Source organism: Gigantopelta aegis, chromosome 6 (assembly GCF_016097555.1).
Source record: "Gigantopelta aegis isolate Gae_Host chromosome 6, Gae_host_genome, whole genome shotgun sequence".
Lineage (NCBI taxonomy): Eukaryota > Metazoa > Mollusca > Gastropoda > Neomphalida > Peltospiridae > Gigantopelta > Gigantopelta aegis.
Window position 1 is genome coordinate 68,399,881 of NC_054704.1, and position 15,276 is coordinate 68,415,156.

Sequence of the window (15,276 nt, forward strand, 5' to 3'; positions counted from 1 at the left end):
CCCCGTCGGTGGCCCTATTGGGCTATTTCTCGTTCCAGCCAGTGCTCCACAACTGGTGTAACAAAGGCTGTGGTATGTACTATCCTGTCTGTGGGATGGTGCATATAAAAGATCCCTTGCTGCTAATTGAAAGAGTAGCTCATGAAGTGGCGACAGTGGGTTTCCTCTCAATATCTGTGTGGTCCTTAACCATATGTCCGACGCCATATAACCGTAAATAAAATGTGTTGAGTGCATCGTTAAATAAAACATTTCTTTCCTTCCTATTAACATGCCCATGTCCTATTTAAGGTTCTACAGCCTACAATGTAATTAGTTATAGATGGGTGGAGACTACACTATAGATGGGTGGGGACTATACACTACAGTTGTGTATGGTTGAAGTTTGTTTTGTTTAACGACATCACTAGAGCATTAGTGGCAAGGGATCTTTTATATGTACCATCCCACAGACAGGATAGCACATACCACGGCCTTTGATATACCAGTTGTGGTGCACTGACTGGAAGTTGTGTACGGATCACAACTTATTGTTCTGTATATAAAGGTGGTTTATATACTACATATGTATAGTGGGCTGTAAGCATTGATACTTCTTTGAGGAAGGGGGATGTATAGTCCAGTGGTAAAGCACTCACCTGATGCACAGTCGGGTCTAAGATCGATCCCCCATGAGTGACCAGTTGAGCTATTTCTCATTCCAGCCAGTGCACTGATATATCAAAGGCTGTGGTATGTGCTATCCAATCTGTGGAATGGTGCATATAAAAAATGCCTTGCTACTAATGGAAAAATATAGTGAGTTTTCTATTTAAGACTATATGTCAGAATTACAAACTGTTTCACATCCAATAACCAATGATTAATAAATAAATGTGTTCTAGTGGTGTCGTTAACAACCATGTGTAACCAAAAATAATGCATGGTGTTCTCACCAGCGGGTGTGTAAGAAATATATATACATATATGTATGAGGGTTTATATATGCACTCATACGTGTATGGGGTGGTGGTTTGGAATTCAGTCAAAATACTCTGTTATTATATACACTACAGGTGTGATGATCAACACTCATACTGGTACAAAGTATGCTGTTTGCCTCCGTTGTACAGGACACACCTGTTTGATAACAAGGATTTATATATAAAAATGCAGACAGTGTGTGACAAATTTTGAATACGAAGCTCTTGTAAATTGAATGTATAGCTCTGTTTGTAATATAGGGCACTGTAATATGTTACAAACTGTGACAGATTATGAAAATTGAATGTAGCTTTGTTTGTAATAAAGAACACAGCAATATGTTTGGTATTGTGACGGTCAGATGGTTTATGTAGACATCTTACCTCGCAGGTGTTCTGCACTGCACTGCAGGTGCAAATGAAATGTGGATGTTTCATGAAATGTTATAAATAATCATTGTACAACTACAAATATTAGGTACAGTCAAACCCCTCTAAACCGGACACCCTTTGGGACCAAGACAAATGTCTGGTTTTAAGAGGGATCCGGTTAACAGAGGTTAAGTTCTGTACTGGCTTTTAAAAAAGGGACTCTGTGAAACGTCCAGTTTTGAGGGAATTCCGGTTTACAGAGTGTCCGGTCTTGAGAGGTTTCACTATATATGTGAGAATGCTAGGAATGTAGTTATTATTTAAAGCAGCGTAATGAGGGATTGTTGTAATTAATGCTGGGATTAAAAGGAAAGGAATGTTTGTTTAACAAAAAGTTTGTTTTGTTTAACAACACCACTAGAGCACATTGATTTATTAATCATCGGCTGTTGGATGTCAGACATTTGGTAATTCTGACTCGTAGTCATCAGAGGAAACCAGCTATATTTTCCCTAATGCTGCAAGGGATCTTTTATATGCACTTTCCCACAGACAGAAAAGCACATACCACAGCCTTTGTCCAGTTACGGTGCACTTGTTTGAACAAGAAAAAACCCAATCAGTTAAATGGATCCACTGAGGTGGTTCGATCCTGCAACGCAAGCACCTCAAGTGATCACTCAAACATAATAATTTTTGGTGGTGTTCATAAGGTGTTCGTATGATGGAGATATCAGTTTCTTTTCTTATGTAGTGGGGGCGGGACATAGCCCAGTGGTAAAGCACTTGCTTGATGTGTGGTCGGTTTGGGATCGATCCCTGTCAGTGGGCCCATCGGGCTATTTCTTGCTCCAGCCAGTGCACCACAACTGGTACATCAACGGCCATGGTATGTGCTATCCTGTCTATAGGATGGTGCATATAAAAGATCCCTTGCTGCCAATCAAAAAGCTCATGAAATGGCGACAGCGGGTTTCCTCCTTCAATATCTGTGTGGTTCTTAACCACATGTCTGACGCCATATAACCGTAAATAAAATGTGTTGAGTGCGTCATTAAATAAAACATTTTCTTCCTTCCTTCTTATGTAGTGTTAATTACTATATGTTAGAGAATCTAATAGCCGCAGACTAAACAATGTGCTGAGGTGTCAGTAAAAGAAACATTCCCGTGTTCTTCCACTCTGTAGAATTCCAGCTGGAGTTATGTGCCCATAAAACATGGACACGTATATAAATTATTACCGTGTGTTTCACTGTCATTCTATTAATTTGCTCCCCACTGACTTGTCTAATAAAATTGTATAATGTGTAGTTTAATATACAGTGTTTTGTTTATGATAGCATTTAAATAGCCATCAAAATAAAAAGAACACAAAATCGTGAAAGTATGCATAATGACAAATTGTAAGTAGAGTGTATTTTAAAAGCAACTCCGCCCTATATTTTATGGGTTGTGGTACCTGTGTCTGCCTGGACTAGTGGTAAACGGGGAAATCATAAAGTTTATCACTGTTTTATATTCCACTTGTTAATTCATGGAGTATTTTACACTCAACCCGTGTCATGTAAAGCAGTGGGGTTTTTGGTAAGAGAAGGAGAATTTTAAATAAAATCAATTTCCATTCCAAGGAAAGGAATGTTATTAGCACCTCAGCACATTGTTTTATGTCTATGGTAATTGTGACACTTGGTCTTAATGCTTGTGTAAGGACAATTGTTAAATTGTAAATTGTTCAAACTTTAACTATTGGGTGTCTAATGCTAGAGTTACACTATCAGCTGTCATGACAAAGTTGGCCAACCCGATGGTTGTGTTGTACTTCCTCCAACCCCAAACTTAAGATGGGTGCACTCAGATTAAAGGGACGGACCCTAGTATTTTAAACACTAAGGCATATTTTTCACCTAGACCCTAGTTTCAACCTGTAAAAATGGACACTTAAGTTTGGTTAATTTACAAACCTATAACAAATTTGGATACAACAGAGTGAAACAAGAGTCTGTGACGTTGAAATACCCTTAAAAATAGACTAAGACGCGACTCCATAATCGTTACTTCTCAGACACGTGTACATTTTCAAAAACATGAAAAAATGCATTTTGTGGTATTAGAAACACCAGGATGACCGGAAACACTTCAGTTGTACAGAAATGGATAATCTAAACAATAAAACATAAGTAATGTTTTATTTAAGTGATCATAAACGGCTTTAATAGTGAAACATACCGGTATGTCATAGTGTTTAAAAATTAGGGTCTGTCCCTTTAACAACTAGTTGGTCATAGGAGTTGTATACAACAAGAAACATGTTTTAAGAATGCTTAGCAGTTGAGAGATCGGTGAGTTGGCCAACTCCATCATGACAATTGGTAGTCTAAGCCTAGCATAACTTACAAATTTTCAATGGACAGTATACCACATGCCACACACTAAATCCCACATAGATATACTGGAAAGGAAGAGCTTACACCAGTCATGGAATGCTGGATGGGATGGGAAAAATTGTGAATCCATCAAGTACCACTAAACTATATCCTACTCCCAAATATATATATTGAGTCATAGCTATGTAAAATATGAATATATAGATTGTGTTATATCGAAACATGAGGAGATAAATTTTATCCTACAGCTTACCTGTAATATCCATATTAATTGTGTGATATCAAATTACAGTTATGCAAATTGTGATGACATATTACTGATGGAGAGAACTTCAGAACTGTGATTTACTTAATATTAATTTAAAATGTTATTTTAGAAATGTTATAAGATTACTAGAATTCACTACTCATCCTTTTTAATATGTAAAATATCAACCTCGTCAAATACCGATTAACGTACACTCGGTTGAATAATTTCATGTTAAAAATATGCTGGTGACGAATCCTCTATGTATAAAATGTTGATGAATTGGGTCATTGTCATGTAAAAGAAGAGTAGATAAATTGCCTACATGATACATCAAGTCTTTATGTTCACTCTATTTGTGCGAGGTAGACAAATTGTGTTACAGATGCATTCATAATGGATGAAAATAAGATGGTGCATCCGAACTGTGCACAAAATGACTCATCTATCTCAACCAGCCACAGTCTGACATTTTCTAACCGTGGGTCAGCATATATATCTAGATAGTTATTATCAGAATAATTGTCAAAAAACCCAGAATTGACCTATTCTGGAGAGAACATTTATATTAGCTAATCCTGGTGACCTTTAATTGAGTTCAGATTTAATAGAGATTTAATAGTTTTAGTTTTTGTCTATAGATGAGCAGTAACTAATAGAGATGATTATAAGGCCCCATTATCTGTATCACAGACAACTTATCGCAATCAGTTTATGTCTGTTCTGTTTAATTTGATAATTGTGTAAGTACAGTAAATAAGAAGATATGTTACAACCTGAGATTGGGTTTTAGATGCACTAAATAAAATGGAAAAATGGAATGGATTTAAGGATTGTCTGTTATTTGTTTTTCATTCATTGGGTATGAACAAAACCAAAAATCATCTGCAAAACTTGTGTAAAACAAACTTAACAATAATAACACTGAAATTCATATTTTATTTAGAATTTTAAAATTGGTTTTGGTTCTTAAACAATAACACTCAATAAGACAAAGTAACAAGTTATGACGTCCCAGATGATATTATTTTAACGTTCATCAAGAAATGATTTTTTTTCGTTACTACTGCTGGACCAATGAGATGGTTTTAAAATTTAATGAATATAATGGAAATTTAATTTATTCATGAATTTCTCAAAATCTGGTAATTTTTTCTCCATCAAACATTCTTTTCTCCTTTTTTTTTTCTATAAGAGATAATAAATAACCAGCTTCTTTATTATTCATATAAGTTTGATCCTTAATTAATTGATAATTGCTAACATCTTAATTTCTATCAATTGGCATAGATCTGTATTTATTTTTGTCATCAGTTTTCCTTCAGCTTGACAATAGCCTCTTTCATAATTACCGTGGTATATATAATTTACCTGCCAAGCGAACTTAAATGGATGAGCTATGATGGCTTCACAGATCATGGCTTGACCTCGTTTCAATGGTCTTGTGTCCCGTGGTGTTCCTCCCTGGGATTGCAGCTCTACGCAGCTATTCTCTCTAGTTTACGTTATGCAGCTGTGTCCTGTGCTCAAACACATTCAGATATGGGACAAATAAGGACATTTTGCACACTGCTTCAGGTAAAATGTGTTGGGTTTTTTTTAAAGGTTTTTTTGTTCAATATGCTGCATGTTTGATAAACGTAGAAAAGGTTTTTGTGTTTGAAATGATGGTGTGTATGGTCGGCAAATTGAGGTGTGATATTTTGTGTATTTTGTACTGTGTATTTTTTAAGAAATGTAAATAATGTTGTTTTGCTGTGGAATTTCACACCACGTTTTTACTCTGTCCTTGCTTTCAGAGTGTTTTTTTTTTCTTTCTTTCTTTCTTTCTTTCTCAACTGAATTGTTAATATACCTTGTCTTTTTATATACATCGTCTATATAGTGAACTATATAATACTCAATGTTTGGATTTAAGCCCCACCTTCTGATATTTATACTAACAGCACAAGTTTACATTACTTTTATTTTATTTTATGTACTTCATTCAAATGATGACCGGCCTCGGTGGCGTCGTGGTTAGGCCATCGGTCTACAGGCTGGTAGGTACTGGGTTCAGATCCCAGTCGAGGCATGGGATTTTTAATCCAGATACCGACTCCAAACCCTGAGTGAGTGCTCCGCAAGGCTCAATGGGTAGGTGTAAACCACTTGCACCGACCAGTGATCCATAACTGGTTCAACAAAAGCCATGGTTTGTGCTATCCTGCCTATGGCAAGTGCAAATAAAAGATCCCTTGCTGCTAATTGGAAAGAGTAGCCTATGTGGCAACAGCGGGTTTCCTCTAAAAAAACAGTGTCAGAATGACCATATGTTTGACGTCCAATAGCCGATGATAAGATAAAAAATCAATGTGCTCTAGTGGCATCATTAAATAAAACAAACTACTTTTTTTTCATTCAAATGAGAAGGTTCGATGTTATATTATGTATCTAATGCTATGCTATAAAAAATTCTGAATCATCCAAAAGCATGGTGATCATGAATAAGCTATTAAATTTATTTAAGGATTGTCTGTTATTTCCTTTTCTTCATTGGGGTATTAAAACAAAAATCGGATGCTTTTTTTTCGTTCATACCCAGATGAACATAAAAGAAATAGCAGACAATATTTATAATTAAATTTGAATCATACTTGCTAATAATAACACTAAAACCTCATACTTTATTTTGAATTACTTTTGGTCCATAAACAATAACACTCAATAAGACAACTTAATTTGCCCATATAAAATGACGTAATCAGATATGACATTTCTTGACAACGTAATTTTTACGTTCATCCTGAATTGAACAAAGTCCTGTTGCTATGTCTGGACTAATGGGATGATGTTATGTTGTAATGAGTGTAACAGACATTTTATTATTTTTCCTTCTCTGTATATAATTATCTACCATACAGCATGGTATAAACATATCTGAATGATAAAACCAATAACACTTTCAAAATCAAATCTCTTTACAAGACAAAGTCAAAAGGACTGTCACATGGATAATTGTCAGATGGTTTCATTATAGGACTGCCACTTTGCAAGATTATACACATTTTCTACTTTGTTTTACAAGGACTGCCAAAATAAGCTCTTAAATTATTTTTAAAGTCCATTTATATTTTAAATGCAGTAGAATAAGATGATCACAGAGACCATCACTGAAATATTGATGAACTTCATTTTCAGTAAGATGTAGATGTATTATATATAATGTATAATAGTTATTGACCTGATTCTGTCCTTCTTTCTCTCAGTAAGTTGCATACAGTGAGATATGGCAGTGATTACAAAGTATACTGAGTTGTCTTAAAGACTTTATTGTGATTGTTTTTATTTTCAGTTCTGAACATTTGAAAGAAGAAGTGGAAAGGAGATTACGGAATGTGAGTTTTGTTTGCTGTGACTCTCCACTATATATATACATGTACCCATGTTAGGCTAGCTCTTTGTGACAAGAAAATTTCACAAAATTATTTATTAAATTTCAAAAATTGATGAAACCCACAGTTATTTTCCAAGAAATTATTAAATTTTCTAACAAAATATCAATCATTACATGAAATTATTTCACCAAATTAAAATAAAATTAATCAATAATTTTTAAAATTATCAATTGGTGATTCTGTCGAGTGGCAAAGCTACATGTAGCCTTGCTGTTCCCCTTAATACTGAGTGTGTATACTGTCAATCAGAGCTACTGAGTGTGTATATTGTCAGTCAGAGCTACTGAGTGTGTATACTGTCAGTCAGAGCTTTGAGTAATCTACTAGTATATGTAGAGTAACTCAGTCCTAATACTGAGTGTATATACTGTCAGTAACTGCTTTGAGTAATCTACTGAGTGTATATACTGTCAGTCAAAGCTTTGAGTAATCTACTAGTGTATGTAGAGTAACTCAGTTAGCCCTGCTGTTCCCCCTAAAACTGAGTGTGTATATTATGTCGCCACTGATTTGTCTGAGTAATCTACTAGTGTATATTGAGTAACTCAGTTAGCCCTGCTGTTCCCCCTAAAACTGAGTGTGTATATTATGTCAGCCACTGATTTGTCTGAGTAATCTACTAGTGTATATCGAGTAACTCAGTTAGCCCTGCTGTTCCCCCTAAAACTGAGTGTGTATATTATGTCGCCACTGATTTGTCTGAGTAATCTACTAGTGTATGTAGAGTAACTCAGTTAGCCCTGCTGTTCCCCCTAATACTGAGTGTGTATATTATGTCAGCCACTGATTTGTCTGAGTAATCTACTAGTGTATGTAGAGTAACTCAGTTAGCCCTGCTGTTCCCCCTAAAACTGAGTGTGTATATTATGTCAGCCACTGATTTGTCTGAGTAATCTACTAGTGTATGTAGATTAACTCAGTTAGCCCTGTTGTTCCCTCTAATACTGAGTGTGTATATTATGTCAGCCACTGCGTTGTCTGAGTAATCTACTAGTGTATGTAGAGTAACTCAGTTAGCCCTGCTGTTCCCCCTAAAACTGAGTGTGTATATTATGTCAGCCACTGATTTGTCTGAGTAATCTACTAGTGTATGTAGAGTAACTCAGTTAGCCCTGCTGTTCCCCCTAATACTGAGTGTGTATATTATGTCAGCCACTGATTTGTCTGAGTAATCTACTAGTGTATGTAGAGTAACTCAGTTAGCCCTGCTGTTCCCCCTAAAACTGAGTGTGTATATTATGTCAGCCACTGATTTGTCTGAGTAATCTACTAGTGTATGTAGATTAACTCAGTTAGCCCTGTTGTTCCCTCTAATACTGAGTGTGTATATTATGTCAGCCACTGCGTTGTCTGAGTAATCTACTAGTGTATGTAGAGTAACTCAGTTAGCCCTGTTGTTCCCTCTAATACTGAGTGTGTATATTATGTCAGCCACTGATTTGTCTGAGTAATCTACTAGTGTATGTAGAGTAACTCAGTTAGCCCTGTTGTTCACCCTAATACTGAGTGTATATTATGTCAGTCACTGCTTTGTCTGTCTTCTACTAGTATTTGCATGGGACACCAATACAAGACTCCCTATTGTTTATCGGTATGAGTGTCTAACAGTAGCCCTTTATTCAAGTGACATAAGTGTGTCATAGCATTATGAAAGACTTGCTAACCTGGTTTTTGCCTTCATGTTAAATAAATGTGATAGGGCAAGGGTGGGAACCATGCAGTGGAATTATTAGTGGGTTGGAGAAGGATTTATCTGTCGGTAGTAAACTCACCATAGACTTCTTGAGTTGTTGGATTGAATCTCCTCAGCAGGTTCATTGGGTTTTTCCCATCCCAACCAGTGCACCTTGACTGGTATATTAAAGGATGTGGTATGTGCTGTATGGTGTGTGAGAAAGTGCACAGAAATATACCTTGATGCTAATGGAAAAATGTAGTGCTCAGGTTTCCTCTGAAAGTTACATGTCAGAATTAAATGTTCAACATCCAAAAGCTGATGATTAATTAATCAGTGTGCTCTTGCAATGTCATTAAACAGAACAAACTTTTTTAAGTTTAGCTACTTTTCATTATTGATGGTGACTTATTGAGGATTTGTTATTTTTAAACTCGTCATAGATGCATGTATGTAGCACCACTAGATGTCAACATGACCTTTTGGAAAACATCACCTTAATGAGTTTTCTTTTATTAGAGAGGCCTTTGCATGTAAAATTTAATTTTTAGTTAATAAATCTTTCAAATGTGACATGTAATATTATGACAAAAAGTTACTATTTTGTAAGAAAATCTAAATGTTCCTCTTATGTAAGTAAAAAATAAATCAAGTAGAAATGGAAATGGTTAATGGAAAAAGTTATGAAATTGTGGATACAAAACAATATTTTTTATAACTACATGTTTAAACTGAATGAATGAATGAATGTTGCTCAGTAATCTTGCTTACATAATTTATTTAGTAGAATTGTTCTACATACCTGTATTAATTTACATGATAATTAACAGCACTGTCAGTGTTACTATCAGAATAAAAGCCATTTTCAACAATTCAGTTTATTTATGTTTCTGCTATCAAGCATGCATCAAATATATATATGATAATCCTATTAAATATATGGCTTATCAAATTAGACCCACAGTGGAGTTATATAAGTGTGTAAATATTTTCTTTTTCCCTTGTGCCTGCTATGTTATTGATAAATACCTGCATAGCACCCATGTGTGTGATAGGTTTATGAATGACTGGCTATCCAGGGCATGGACCCTGTAGTCTAATAGAGTCGATCTGCATTGTGGTGATCGAGACGTACGCGCGTTACATTGGAGGGGCTCCAGGCCATTTACCATGAAACGTATAAGGACATTTCGATACCAGTGGAGGTAGCTGCAGTGTGTGTGTTGACTTAGCTAATGTACATGTCACCGTGGTTGTACCTTTGTGCTGCATGTTAGTCGCAGTTCACCGACAACTGCTTGCTCTGGTGGTTCCGAAAACTAAGCTGTGGTCATTACAGTGGTGGACTATACATGTGACTTAATAATGAAACAGTTGTAATAGTTGTTCGGTTGGAGGAGAATTTGTGAAAACTGGTTGAGATCTTTCTGATAAGGTAATGTTTAATGTGCATGCTTTGAGGCAGGATATAACTTCTAGGATAGACCTTCTGTACCTGAGGGAGGAAATAACTTCTATAGTAGTGCCTGGTACATGACACTGCAATGTCTGGTGTATCTCACTTCTATAGTGGTGTCTGGTACATGAAACTGCAGTGTCTGGTGTATCTCACTTCTATAGTGGTGCTTGGTACATGACACTGCAGTGTCTGGTGTATCTCACTTCTATAGTGGTGCTTGGTACATGACACTGCAGAGTATGGTGTATCTCACTTCTATAGTAATGTCTGGTACATGACACTGCAGAGTATGGTGTATCTCACTTCTATAGTAATGTCTGGTACATGACACTGCAGTGTCTGGTGTATCTCACTTCTATAGTGGTGCTTGGTACATGACACTGCAGTGTCTGGTGTATCTCACTTCTATAGTAATGTCTGGTACATGACACTGCAGTGTCTGGTGTATCTCACTTCTATAGTGGTGCTTGGTACATGACACTGCAGTGTCTGGTGTATCTCACTTCTATAGTAATGTCTGGTACATGACACTGCAGTGTCTGGTGTATCTCACTTCTATAGTAATGTCTGGTACATGACACTGCAGTGTCTGGTGTATCTCACTTCTATAGTGGTGCTTGGTACATGACACTGCAGTGTCTGGTGTATCTCACTTCTATAGTAATGTCTGTCTGGTACATGACACTGCAGTGTCTGGTGTATCTCACTTCTATAGTGGTGCTTGGTACATGACACTGCAGTGTCTGGTGTATCTCACTTCTATAGTAATGTCTGGTACATGACACTGCAGTGTCTGGTGTATCTCACTTCTATAGTAATGTCTGGTACATGACACTGCAGTGTCTGGTGTATCTCACTTCTATAGTGGTGCCTGGTACATGAAACTGCAGTGTCTGGTGTATCTCACTTCTATAGTGGTGCTTGGTACATGACACTGCAGAGTATGGTGTATCTCACTTCTATAGTAATGTCTGGTACATGACACTGCAGTGTCTGGTGTATCTCACTTCTATAATAATGTCTGGTACATGACACTGCATTGTATGGTGTATCTCGCTTCTATAGTAGTGCCTGGTACATGACACTGCAGTGTCTGGTGTATCTCACTTCTATAGTAGTGTCTGGTACATGAAACTGCAGTGTCTGGTGTATCTCACTTCTATAGTAATGTCTGGTACATGACACTGCAGTGTCTGGTGTATCTCACTTCTATAGTAATGTCTGGTACATGACACTGCAGTGTCTGGTGTATCTCACTTCTATAGTGGTGCTTGGTACATGACACTGCAGTGTCTGGTGTATCTCACTTCTATAGTAATGTCTGGTACATGACACTGCAGTGTCTGGTGTATCTCACTTCTATAGTGGTGCTTGGTACATGACACTGCAGTGTCTGGTGTATCTCACTTCTATAGTAATGTCTGGTACATGACACTGCAGTGTCTGGTGTATCTCACTTCTATAGTAATGTCTGGTACATGACACTGCAGTGTCTGGTGTATCTCACTTCTATAGTGGTGCTTGGTACATGACACTGCAGTGTCTGGTGTATCTCACTTCTATAGTAATGTCTGGTACATGACACTGCAGTGTCTGGTGTATCTCACTTCTATAGTGGTGCTTGGTACATGACACTGCAGTGTCTGGTGTATCTCACTTCTATAGTAATGTCTGGTACATGACACTGCAGTGTCTGGTGTATCTCACTTCTATAGTAATGTCTGGTACATGACACTGCAGTGTCTGGTGTATCTCACTTCTATAGTGGTGCCTGGTACATGAAACTGCAGTGTCTGGTGTATCTCACTTCTATAGTGGTGCTTGGTACATGACACTGCAGAGTATGGTGTATCTCACTTCTATAGTAATGTCTGGTACATGACACTGCAGTGTCTGGTGTATCTCACTTCTATAGTGGTGCCTGGTACATGAAACTGCAGTGTCTGGTGTATCTCACTTCTATAATAATGTCTGGTACATGACACTGCATTGTATGGTGTATCTCGCTTCTATAGTAGTGCCTGGTACATGACACTGCAGTGTCTGGTGTATCTCACTTCTATAGTAGTGTCTGGTACATGAAACTGCAGTGTCTGGTGTATCTCACTTCTATAGTAATGTCTGGTACATGACACTGCAGTGTCTGGTGTATCTCACTTCTATAGTAATGTCTGGTACATGACACTGCAGTGTCTGGTGTATCTCACTTCTATAGTGGTGCTTGGTACATGACACTGCAGTGTCTGGTGTATCTCACTTCTATAGTAATGTCTGGTACATGACACTGCAGTGTCTGGTGTATCTCACTTCTATAGTGGTGCTTGGTACATGACACTGCAGTGTCTGGTGTATCTCACTTCTATAGTAATGTCTGGTACATGACACTGCAGTGTCTGGTGTATCTCACTTCTATAGTAATGTCTGGTACATGACACTGCAGTGTCTGGTGTATCTCACTTCTATAGTGGTGCTTGGTACATGACACTGCAGTGTCTGGTGTATCTCACTTCTATAGTAATGTCTGGTACATGACACTACAGAGTATGGTGTATCTCACTTCTATAGTAATGTCTGGTACAGGACACTGCAGTGTCTGGTGTATCTCACTTCTATAGTGGTGCCTGGTACATGAAACTGCAGTGTCTGGTGTATCTCACTTCTATAGTGGTGCTTGGTACATGACACTGCAGAGTATGGTGTATCTCACTTCTATAGTAATGTCTGGTACATGACACTGCAGTGTCTGGTGTATCTCACTTCTATAGTGGTGCCTGGTACATGAAACTGCAGTGTCTGGTGTATCTCACTTCTATAATAATGTCTGGTACATGACACTGCATTGTATGGTGTATCTCGCTTCTATAGTAGTGCCTGGTACATGAAACTGCAGTGTCTGGTGTATCTCACTTCTATAGTGGTGTCTGGTACATGACACTGCAGAGTATGGTGTATCTCACTTCTATAGTAGTGCCTGGTACATGACAGTGCAGTGTCTGGTGTATCTCACTTCTATAGTAGTGCATGGTACATGAAACTGTAGTGTCTGGTGTATCACTTCTATAGTAGTGACTGGTACATGACACTGCAGTGTCTGGTGTATCTCACTTCTATAGTAGTGCATGGTACATGAAACTGCAGTGTCTGGTGTATCACTTCTATAGTAGTGACTGGTACATGACACTGCAGTGTCTGGTGTATCTCACTTCTATAGTAGTGCCTGGTACACGACAGTGCAGTGTCTGGTGTATCTCACTTCTATAGTAGTGACTGGTACATGACACTGCATAGTATGGTGTATCTCACTTCTATAGTAGTGCCTGGTACATGACAGTGCAGTGTCTAGTGTATCACTTCTATAGTAGTGACTGGTACATGAAACTGCATAGTATGGTGTATCTCACTTCTATAGTAGTGCATGGTACATGAAACTGTAGTGTCTGGTGTATCACTTCTATAGTAGTGCTTGGTACATGACACTGCAGTGTCTGGTGTATCTCACTTCTATAGTAGTGCGTGGTACATGACACTGCAGTGTGTGGTGTATCTCACTTCTATAGTAGTGACTAGCTGGTACATGAAACTGCAGTGTGTGGTGTAGTACATGAAACTGCAGTGTCTGGTGTATCACTTCTATAGTAGTGACTGGTACATGAAACTGCAGTGTCTGGTATATCACTTCTATAGTAGTGCCTGGTACATGACACTGCAGTGTCTGGTGTATCTCACTTCTATAGTAGTGCCTGGTACATGAAACTGCAGTGTGTGGTGTAGTACATGAAACTGCAGTGTCTGGTGTATCACTTCTACAGTAGTGCCTGGTACATGACACTGCAGTGTCTGGTGTATCTCACTTCTACAGTAGTGCCTGGTACATGAAACTGCAGTGTCTGGTGTATCTCACTTCTACAGTAGTGCCTGGTACATGAAACTGCAGTGTCTGGTGTATCACTTCTACAGTAGTGCCTGGTACATGACACTGCAGTGTCTGGTGTATCTCACTTCTACAGTAGTGCCTGGTACATGAAACTGCAGTGTCTGGTGTATCTCACTTCTACAGTAGTGCCTGGTACATGAAACTGCAGTGTCTGGTGTATCACTTCTACAGTAGTGCCTGGTACATGACACTGCAGTGTCTGGTGTATCTCACTTCTACAGTAGTGCCTGGTACATGACACTGCAGTGTCTGGTGTATCTCACTTCTACAGTAGTGACTGGTACATGACACTGCAGTGTGTGGTGTAGTACATGACACTGCAGTGTGGTGTATCTCACGTCTATAGTAGTGCCTGGTACAAGTCACTGCACTTCATGACATTGGGTGAAGTCCCTATACCTGCTGTTGTCAGTATCACTATTACCATTTTTTTTTTTTTTTTACAACACACTTACCATATTTTTATCTACAGTTTTATTGTGTCAGATATATAACACACACATGAGAGAAGAAACATGCTTCCAACATACCATAGGCAACAACTTTTGATTAGCAGCAAGAGACCTTTATTATATATATGTACCATCCCACAAATAAAATAACACATATGGTACCATGGCCTTTATTATACAGCCCACACAGTGGGTTACAAATTTTGATTAGCAGCAGGAGATCTTTTATATGTATCATCCCACAGATAGGATAATTTAACTCAGACCATGGCCTTTGTTATACCAGCCCCTGCGCGTGCTGTAACCTCACCGTGGTGCAGGGGTGTAACATTCTCTTTGAGAATGGCCAATA

At 38.0% G+C, this 15,276-nt stretch overlaps 1 protein-coding gene across 4 annotated transcripts in view; it reads left to right on the top strand.

Moving 5' to 3' along the window:
• Window positions 1–15,276, top strand: part of LOC121374175 (LIM and calponin homology domains-containing protein 1-like) — a 190,846-nt gene that overhangs the window by 111,417 nt on the left and 64,153 nt on the right. For all 4 annotated transcript variants that reach the window (XM_041501150.1, XM_041501148.1, XM_041501152.1 and 1 more), the window contains exon 5: window positions 7,302–7,344. In XM_041501150.1, coding sequence (XP_041357084.1) covers window positions 7,302–7,344 — 43 coding nt within the window. The remainder of the gene's footprint in view (window positions 1–7,301; window positions 7,345–15,276) is intronic.